The sequence below is a fragment of the Heloderma suspectum genome, chromosome 3 (genome assembly GCF_057233095.1).
Source record: "Heloderma suspectum isolate Gila_16-S chromosome 3, 16-S_ref, whole genome shotgun sequence".
Lineage (NCBI taxonomy): Eukaryota > Metazoa > Chordata > Lepidosauria > Squamata > Helodermatidae > Heloderma > Heloderma suspectum.
The window spans coordinates 322,547,817-322,558,252 of NC_139460.1; the positions used below are offsets into that span (position 1 = coordinate 322,547,817).

The 10,436-nt window shown below is 46.5% G+C and overlaps 1 protein-coding gene across 1 annotated transcript in view; it reads left to right on the plus strand.

Annotated features, from left to right (window-relative positions):
- Positions 1–8,004, plus strand: part of LOC146351725 (cytochrome P450 2C8-like) — a 30,926-nt gene extending 22,922 nt beyond the window's left edge. Inside the window, exons 7-9 of the mRNA XM_084842099.1 lie at positions 2,769–2,956; positions 4,895–5,036; positions 7,799–8,004. Coding sequence (XP_084698225.1) covers positions 2,769–2,956; positions 4,895–5,036; positions 7,799–8,004 — 536 coding nt within the window. The remainder of the gene's footprint in view (positions 1–2,768; positions 2,957–4,894; positions 5,037–7,798) is intronic.
- The last annotated feature ends 2,432 nt before the right edge of the window (positions 8,005–10,436 follow it).

The window sequence follows — 10,436 nt, forward strand, 5'->3', positions numbered from 1 at the left end:
TTGCTCCCTTACATTTTGATCTTTTTCTTAATGATATCATTCTGAGATTTTCTGGCCCAGAATTCTTTTCAACTTCAATTGGTCCTCGTAAGATTTCCATTCATTTATATGCTGATGACATAGTTCTTCTATCTCTTTCATTGGTAAGTTTAAACAAACAATGGTCAAGCCCTGGCAAATATAGGAAAGAAGAAAACTGGCTAGTTAGCTTAACATCTGTTCCAGGTAAATTGGTTAAAAGCATTGTTAAAGATAAAATTAGTACACATATAGAAGGACAAACCCTTCTAAAAAAGAATCAGCATGGCTTTTGCAAAGGTAATTCCTGTCTCACTAACCTTCTAGAGTTCTTTGAGAGTGTCAATAAACATGTGGACGAGGTGATCCGGTAGACATTGTTTGCTTGGGCGTCCAAAAGGCTTTTGACCAAGTCCCTCGCCAAAGACTCCTGAGCAAACTTAGCAGTCATGGAATAAGAGGAGAGGTCCCCTTATGGATCAGTAACTGGTCAAAGAACAGAACGCAGAGAGAGGAATAAATGGAAAATTATCCCAATGGAGGGAAGTAAATAGTGGGGTCCCACAGGGATCTGTATTGGGACCAATGCTTGTCAACTTGCTCATGAATGATCTGGAATTAGGAGTCAGCAGTAAAGTGGCCAGGTTTGCTGATGACACCAAATTGTTTAGGGTGGTTAAAACAAAAAGGAATTGTGAGGAGTTCCAAAAGGATCTCTCCAAAATGGGAGAATGGGCATCCAGATGGCAAATGCAGTTCAATGTAAGCAAGTGCAGAGTGATGCACGTTGGGGCAAAAAAATCCCAATTTCAAGTATAAACTGATAGGATCTGAGCTAGTGGTGACCGACCAAGAAAGAGATCTTGGGGTTGTGGTGGACAGTTCAATGAAAATGTCAACCCAGTGTGCGGCCGCTGTAAAAAAGGCAAACTTCATGTTAGGCATAATTAGAAAAGCAATTGAGAATAAAACTGCCTTTATACAAATCTATGGTGAGACCACACATAGAATACTGTGTACAGTTCTGGTCACCACACCTTAAAGAAGATATGGGAGAGCTGGAAAAAATACAATTATCAAAGGACTGGAGCATCTCTCCTATGAGTTTCACCCCTGAGGTCGTAGCTCTGTCTATGGCTTCAGAGGTGAAAATTCGCAGCATCCCATAGACAATGTCTTGGGGCCATAGGACTGCACCTTTGTTTGGTCAATCTCACTTTTCCTAAGCTTAGCCAAGCCTTTATGACTATGCATTTTCAGACAATGCCATCTGCCATGATCAGTGTCCAGTATCACTGGACGCCTTCAGATCAGTTCACAAGTCCTTGTGGAACCTCTTGAGAGAGAAGGTGTAGTGAACTTGTTGGTGAGCAAAAGGGTGGAATTCACAGTATTCCTATATGCTGTTGGTAGCTACCTAGAGACCTGTTTAGTTTGGCCTAGCCGCAGCTTTATAGTTAATTCAGAAGCCCTTTCACACAGGCTAGAAATTCACAGCTTCATCGTGAAGCTGTTTTGGTCAGAGGCACTTATACAATCCAGCCGTGGGCTTTGCGCTCAGTCTTTCTCCATGGGGAAAAGCGCGCTACGAGCCTGGAGGCTCTAGGAACCAGGGCTGTGCGCGGCTTCGGTCCGAATCCCAAAGCAGGTCAGGGTGATCTGGGCTGGAGTGGTCCAGTTCCAGAGCAGGTCGAGGTCAGGCCAAAGCATCCTGAAGTGGGTTGGGATCGATCTGGGCAGCCGGCCCACCAGCTGCGCGAGTCCCCTGCTCCTTACCTGGACCCGGGAGGAGTGCCCACAGCCATCGCTGTCTTGGAGGGGTCGCCACTTTCTTTTAAGCTGGCGACTCTTCCTCTTCCGGTAATGAAGCGTTGCACAGGTTGCGGCCGTACAGGGGCCATCCTCGCAACATTACAGGAGTAAATGGGCCATTTATGCCTGCAACGTTGCGCAGATGGCCCCTTTACGGCTGCAGTCTATTCAACCTTTAATTACCGGTACAGGAAGAGTCGCCAGCGTAAAAGAAAATGGCGACCCTTCCAAGACAGCAGTGGCTGTGGGCACTCCTCACGGGTCCAGGTAAGGAGCAGCAGGGAGCTCACATGGTGGGTGGGGGCAGGGCTCGCGCGGCTGGGTGGGGGTTGGGCCCGCTTTGGCTTTCTGATCTCGCTTCAGTTCTGGAGGCTGAAGCGGGTCAGCCTGGCTCCAAATTGGGCTGGGGTGGGCCAGGGCCAATTCGGAAGCTCTGACGTGGCCTCCAAAGCGGCTCGGGGAGGGTTTTCTTTTCTGCACAGCCCTACTAGGAACAACTTCTCATCTATCTTGGAGGCCCAGATAGATGTCCCGCTGTGACAGCTGCACTGGCTGATGAGAGGTATGAGCTTTCTTTTCATATTTATTCTGCATCTTTTTCTGTCAATAGACTGTCATCCTTTTGCCCAAGTGGCTTTGTTTCATCTTGGTAACCTAAAAGAATCTATTTGACTGGGCCCTGACAGAATCAGAATCCCAGATCAATACCGAAGTTCTTACACATGACCTACCCTCCCTTTTTATTTGGGACACCATCCAGCATTGTTAGGCACTATTTAAATGTGATTACTTTCAAAGCTCAGTGGTTTTTCAGGTTTCTTTATTGTAACTACAAGGGATAATTTCACGTGGAATAAATGTCCCTCAATGATTGCCTGATTTTCTGAGATAAAAAATGGTAGTCAGAGTAAAGCATCCTTTCCCATCCTTTCCCTCAGATAAAGTCTACAAAGAGATGGAAGATGTTTTGGGTTCCTCTCATTCCATCTGCTATCAAGATCGGAAGAGACTTCCCTACACCTATGCTGTGATTCATGAGATCCTGCGTGTAAAATATCCCTTGCCAGTTGGGATCCCCAGACGATGTTTAAAAGATGTGAACATATATGATTTTATCATTCCCAAGGTATAGAAAAGTGATGCAGCTGCACTCCTGTATCCCAAGAGCATCCAAGGGTGGCACTTTAAGAGATGTCTACATGGGAACATCTTGTGTAGTGCAAGAACTGAAAGGCAAGGAGCCCCCACCCCCATCTGAAGGTCAAGGAATGGCCCAATTGTGTAGTGATCTGGGATGAGTTTGAAACTCAAACAAGCAAAACGTGAACAACTTTGTAATGAGCAGTAACTTACTTTCAACCTATGACAACTTCAGAATCCTCTGTACCAGTGCCATATGTTGAGTCTCTAGTTCTCTATATTAACTGAGTCCTGCTCAGTGCCATAGGATTGTCCGAGTAGCATTATGATGTGATACTCTCCTGATGATGCTCTCCTCTTTCTCCAGTTTAAGGGCTTCTCCACACAGAAGATTTTTATCCTGCTATTTTACCAAGGCTTCTGCTTCCGGATTCTTTGCGGGATTAAGAGCGGCCCTTTACATGCACTTCCTCCCCCCATTTTTCCCCCTTTATCTGCAAATTCTATATGTTTCATTATACAGCCCCTAGATGGTGCTGTTTATAGTGCCGCTTCCTCTTTACATGGACAAATTCAACCCAATTCAAGGCGCTTCTCAATTGCAGGATAAAAGCCCCATGAGGAGAAGCCCTAACGCCACTGCTCCGATTCTGAGTTTAACTGCCATGCTCCTTTCCCACAACATTCCAACCCCCCAGCAATGGCTGCCTGGGGTTATGCGCACTCTACTAACACTTCTTTGCTTTCACTCTGCCCAGGTGAACCAATACTGCCATCTCCCTTTTCACACACACACACACACACTCACACACACACACACCTTGCCGAATCAGACCAATGACCCACCTAGTCCAGCATTCTCTCCCCACAGTGGCCGACCAGATGGCTCTGGGAAGCCCACAAGGTGGACGTGAATGAATCACGCTTCCCACTGAAATATCAGCAACTCTATTGGGAGCATGCTGTCTCCGATACTGGAGAAAGTATATAGCCACTGTCCTCCATCAATTTAATAATTCCTTTTTAATGCCATCCGAGTTGGTGGCCACCATTACATCTTGTGGAAGAAAATTGAATAGTTTATGCACAGAGTGACAGAGTGAAGAAGTACCTCCACTGATCTGTCTGGAAACCTCCCGCCATTCATCTTCACTGCGTGATCCCCAGATTCTAGGATTATGGGAGGGGTGCAGACATGTAGCTCTATCTGCTTTCTCCATACCATGTAGAATTTTATACATCCCTAGAACGTATCGTGGTACTGAGGGATGGAGCGACTGCACTGTGTGTGTTGACCTGTTTGTGTGTCTTATTGTGTGGCGTATGGTGATTGGATGTACTTAAAACAGAACATTTAACACATTTTCTGAATCCATCTTCCAATAACAAAGAAACATCACATGACAAATAGCCGCTTACACCAATCTCTCGTATTCTGGTTTCAGGAATATCGTATAGGTTATATGCCAGAGTCAAGAATGAGGATTTGAATTAAGTGTGTAATTAGTTTTTAATTGTCTCCCTTGAGGAAGGAATTGTTGTCATAGCAATGTCGCAGGAGTACAGAAATCATTCTTATCGTTTTACATAAATAAATGAATGTTTAGGCTGCCTTTAAGAATAGAACCCTCTTGAGATGGCATTCAAGATAAAAATGATGCAAAACTACGCACATGAGAAATAGCCCCTTGCCCACCCTGGTCACAGTCTCTCTCTGTACAGCATACAACCTCACTGGTACTGCACCTGGAGTTTCTTTTTCTTTTGCAAACTGTGCATACGTGTATGTGAGTGTGAAGGTGTTACATATGTGTATAAACACACACGTGTATGTGTGTGAGAAAGGGGGGGTAGATGACTGCTTCCGGGATAGTGGTGTGTGCTGGTCCAGATGTATTCTGAGTCAACCTTTTCTTCCTTTTAGAACACCATGGTTATTGCAGACCTGCGCTCTGTACTTCTTGATCCCAAGCAATGGGAAAATCCCAAAGAGTTCAACCCCCAACATTTTTTGGACAAGGATGGAAATTTCCTGGCTAGAGAGGAATTTCTGCCATTTGGAGCAGGTAAATGCGGAAATAACATCTAGTGATGTTTAATGGCTTGTTTCAAAGGGACTGAAGGTCAAAGTAGGTTTAATGGTGGGAGATCCATGATAGGATCTCCTGTGGTTTTTAAATAATTAAAGAATGTTCTAGTGCTAAGGAAGAGGGTTTAACCTATTCCTCCACATCGTTCTTCTTGTCCAAATTCTTCCTCCCCTCCTGAGATGCTTTCTATAATTAAGGGAAATAGCATCTCTGGAAGACCAGTTTGGTTTGGGAAAATGATTCAGGAGGGGAAGAGTAAAACCCCCATTCCCCCAGTGTCAAAGCCCCAACCTGAACTGGGCCATCTAGTCACTGCATTTAGCCATTAAAAAAAAAAAAAAAATACAAGAGATCCGATTATTGATCTTGCTCTGTCTCATTTCATTGTGCCTTAATATTTGTGCAAGAATTTGGTTTTCAAAGAACAAAGGATTGGAATATTTGTACCACAGTATTAGCCTTTGCAGCGTTCAATAGACAGAGAAACAACAAAGACCCTGGTACAAAAAATGTTATGCCATAATACATCTGTTAGTGTTTACATGTCCCAAGACTCTTTGTTGTTTTTCTGCAACAGACTAGCATGACTTCCCCTCTGGTAATTGTTACATTAGATACTAGTCATTGAATTACCTAACATGTACAAGCATGAAATCTGTCAATATTCTCTACTTTTGTGGGTGATAAAATTGAGAGGTAAATGAATGTGGGTGATAGCCTAAACTACTGCAATGTGCTGTATGTGGGGCTGCCACTGAAGACATCAAATTTGCAGATGACACAAAATTGGGTGGGATAGCTAACACCCTGGAAGACAGAAACAAAATTCAAAGTGATCTTGATAGGCTGGAGTGCTGGGCAGAAAACAACAGAATGAAATTTAATAGGGATAAAGGCCAAGTTCTGCACCTAGGAAAAAGAAACGAAATGCACAGTTACAAGATGGGGAATACGTGTCTCAACAACACTACAAATGAGAAGGATCTTAGAATTGTTGCAGATCACAAGCTGAATCTGAGCCAACAATGTGATGTGGCTACAAAAAAGGCAAATGCTATTTTGGATTGCATTAATAGAAGTATAGCTTCCAAATCCCATGACATACTAGTTCTCCTCTACTCAGCACTGGTCACTCTTCATCTTGAGTACTGCGTCCAGTTCTGGGTACCACACTTTAAGAAGGATGCAACAAAGTGGAAAAGGTTGAGAGGAGGGCAACAAAGATGATCAGGGGACTGGAAACAAAGCCCTATGAGGAGAGACTGAAAGACCTGGGCATGTTTAGCCTTGAGAAGAGAAGACTGAGGGGAGATAGGATAGCGCTCTTCAAGTCCTGAGGGGAGATATGATAGCGCTCTTCAGAGACAAGGCCTTTTCAGTGGTGGCCCCTGGCCTCTGCAATTCTCTCCCAAGCCATGTGCGGCCGGCCTCGTCTGAAATGACCTTTATGGGCAATCGTTTTGTTCAATCCAAGGGAAAGCGGAAGTGGGAGGAACCGAAGGCCAAAGGGGGAGGGGAGAGAGAGAGATGCTAGACAGATATGTAGAAATCCAGGGGTTAGGGGAAGTGTGTGTGTGTGTGATTGAGAGAGAGAGAGAGAGAGAGCGGGGGGGCAGGACAGAGTAGGAATAACACTGGTGGCAGCATGGCTGACTTGCCTGAGAAATGGGGGGGAGGGATGTAAGCAGAGTTGGAAGAGGAAATTAGCGCACAGGCATTAGCCATCCTAGATCAAAGGGGGGACGTGTTTCTCCTCAGGGGGTGCTTGTGGATCAGGCCATCGTCCTGGTGCTGGGCGCCTGGGGTCACTTGAGCGGTCTGCAGTGGGGAAGAGGGCCAAACCGATCCTGCAGGTCCCTTAAGCCTTGTGCAGGACAGCGCTTCCTTAGAGAGACCTTTGAAAACAGTGGTGAGGAAGCAACACTGGGGGAGCTGGGGGGGGGAGCAAAGCTAACTTAAGAGGGGGCTGCAAGGAGGGGGAGATGCCAACCAACAAACTTTTTGCTTTGCAAAGAGACAGAAGGAATGGTAGGTGTTGGTTTTCCCACCGTGGATAATTTTGTGTGCAACTGTGGGGCATGCAAAGGGTGTGAGGGGAATAAAAGAGGCTTCATGTGCACTGCTTGGGTGGAGGCTCTTAACCTGGGTGGATGCTAACAGGTGAAAATGTCTGTACCGGCATTAGCAGTGCTTTAGGCACGGAGCTTTCCCTCACCAAGCCAATTAATTAAGTGGCAGAATGAAAGGCCTGGTGTGGTGAAGCCCTTAGAGAGCAATGAGATGTTGGTGCTTCACAGGCAGGGAACGTGGAGCGGAAAGCAGCTCTGATGATTCCTCTCCGGCTCAGCCCTTCCGGTAGCTGGACCTGCCTTCTCAAAGCATGATGCATATTCTTCCTAGACTAGTGATCAAAGGGAAAACCAATGTGCTGCATGCCCTATAGTTAGACCCATGATGCTCTGCTCAGTTGTCAGTACAGCCTTCCTTCGGACACCCTCAGGAAAAGGAAAGCCAGGCCCCTGAGGGTGCAAACCCAGAGGATCAAAAGGAGCTACAGAAAAAGCGATGATTATAATACTGGGATATGAGGTGGGCCACTTTGGGCGGCGGTGCCTTGGTTTACCAATCCAATGTTTTTCCTCAAGGTCAAAACTAGTTGCTGACCAAATGAGAAACACTAGCGAATAGGTGGAACAGGTTCTGACCCACTTTCTGCTTTCCCCTCCGTTCCTCTGCAGGGCATCGGGTGTGTCTCGGGGAGCAGATGGCGAAGATGGAGCTCTTCTTTTTCTTCACCGAACTGCTGAGGGCGTTCAGGCTCCAGCTGCCAGAAGGCGCGAAAGAACCCAGTGAAGACCCTATAGTGGGGTTGACATTCCATCCCCATCCTTTCAAACTCTGTGCTGTTCCCCGCTGCGGTTCAGCAGAAAGCACGGAAAAATAATGACAGTGCCTTTATTTATTACCGTAACTTCCTCTGCCATTCCTTTCCCTTTTTGTCTGAGATCCTGCCTTGACTTGCTCATGCTCAGACTCACTCTGCCCTAGAACATCTCCAGCCAATCACTTCAGGAAGATCTATCAGGAAACTAGATAGATCTAGTGGTCTCCTCTCGTCTAGACTACTGTAATGCGCTCTACGTGGGGTTACCCTTCAAGACAGTTCGGAAGCTGCAGCAGGCACAGAATGCGGCGGCTCGCCTGATTAAAGGCAGCCGCCGGAGAGATCACATCACTCCATTGCTGAAGGAGCTGCGCTGGCTACCAGTTGTTTTCTGGGCCAAATTCAAGGTGTTGGTTTTGACCTCTAAACCCTATACAGTTCCGGCCCAGCCTATGTCAAGGAGCGCCTCTAGCAACACCAGACAGCCCGCTCTACAAGATCAGCCTCAGATGGCCTTCTCTCTGTCCCATAAGCCAGGACAGCTAGGCTGGTGAGGATGAGGGAGAGGGCCTTCTCTGTGGTGGCCCCCACTCTGTGGAACTCCCTCCCTAGGGAACTCCTCCATGCCCCCTGTGTAATGAGCTTCCGCCACGCATTAAAAACGTGGTTGTTCAGGCAGGCATTTGGGGTGGGTTAGGGTAATTTTAGAAATGTGATGTTTTTAATGTAGAATTTTATTGTTTTCAACTGTTCTAATTGTTGTACATCGCCCAGAGCAGCTGGGTGACCAGCCAGATGGGCAATTAAGAAATTTAATAAACAAACAAACAAACAAACAAACTACGCCATTGTCACCTAGGGTGGAGCTGCCCCCCCCCCAATTTGCCAAGTCATTTGCAAGTGGTGAATTTAGGAGAGGCAGTTTTATGGGGTGGGAGCCAAAATGGTTTAATTAATTAAATTGTTACATTTATATCCATCATATTTATATATGTTTCCTCCAAGGAGCCTGAAGCGGCATACACGATCCTCTTCCTCTCCATGTTACTCTCACACAACTCTGTGAGGTAGGTCAGGCTGGCCCAAAGTCACCCAGTGAGCTTCATGGCTGAGTGGGGACTAGAACCCGGATCTCCTGAGTTCCAGTCCAGCACTCTAACCACTATACCACACTGGTTTCAGGGGAAGGGGTGTTTACTTTGGTGGCTGGCAGCCTGCTTTTCTTTTCTTTTCTTTCTTCCATTTCAAAAGCACTCTTTATTCTTGCAGCTGCAACTCTTCCTTCACTTGTCTTTTACTTTTGGAAAGCTGCTGGCAGTAGATGCAGCCAGGCAGAGCTCTGGCCTCAGCCATGTTTCTCCCCCTACACACACAAACTAGGGATGTACGAATTGTGCTCATACCGTCCTGCTTGACTTCCGCAGTTTGTATCCTCTGTCCCGTTCCACTGGCTGCAAGCCCCCGAAATCCTCTGGTTTTTTTCCGCCTCGGAAGTTACGTAAATAAATCCGCAGCAAATGTCGAAAAATCCTCCGCGCCCAACAGCCGCCCATCCCGTTCCACCATTCCACGAAAGACTATTTTTCGCAAATATTTTCGTAGTTTCCATCGGCCGGAATTGACCCTATGTAACTTCCGCCACACTCGCCATTGTTTGTTGTGAACTTTCCCGCTATTTTCCAGAACTTTCCGGAACTTTCCCGCTATTTTCATAATTGTTTACGGGTTTTTTTCATTGCCGCCCAGAATGTTTCCCACCCTCTGTGTGCTCCCCCGCTGTCTTGTTTTCTCAGACGTGATTTTATTAATTTCTGTGTATTTGTGCTTGATGTTCCTCGCGTTTACTGGTCTTGTTAACCTAACCGTCTCCCAAATAATAATAAAAAAAAAACGGGGCTGCAGCTCCGCTTCCGCAAAATCTGTCGTCAACTTCCTGCTAACTTCCTGAATGTCGTCTGCATCTGCATTTGCGTCTGCGTGGTGAATTGTGGGTGGAGTTCTGATGTGTGGTGGTAGTTGTGTGTTAGTGGTGGTGCTTATTGGATTTGCTTGTGTCAATGTTGTTTGTGCATTGTGGTGGTTTTGTCTGGTCTGTGTGTATGTGTGTGTGTGTGTAGTTGTGCATTGTGGCATTTTTGTCTGGTTTGGTCTGTGTGTGTGTAGTTAAGTGGTGGTTGTGTGTGGCTGTCTGGTGTGTGTGTGTGTGTTTGTGTGTAGTAGTGTGGCTGCACTAAAATGGCTGCACCAGTGCTTGGCAGGAGGTGGGACCATGAGGAGACTAAGGCCCTCCTCATTAACATTAGGAGCAGCGAGGCGGTGGCAGCGCTGTTTGGCAGCTGCTCCTGTCGCAATGAAGTTTATTGGGGCTGGATAAAGAGGAGGATGGAGCGAGCAGGCCACCATCAGACGACAGGACAACTGCGGTCCAAATGGAAGACATTGAAGCAGTCCTTCATCAGGGAGGGGATAGCTGCTGCTGAGAGGAGGGCACC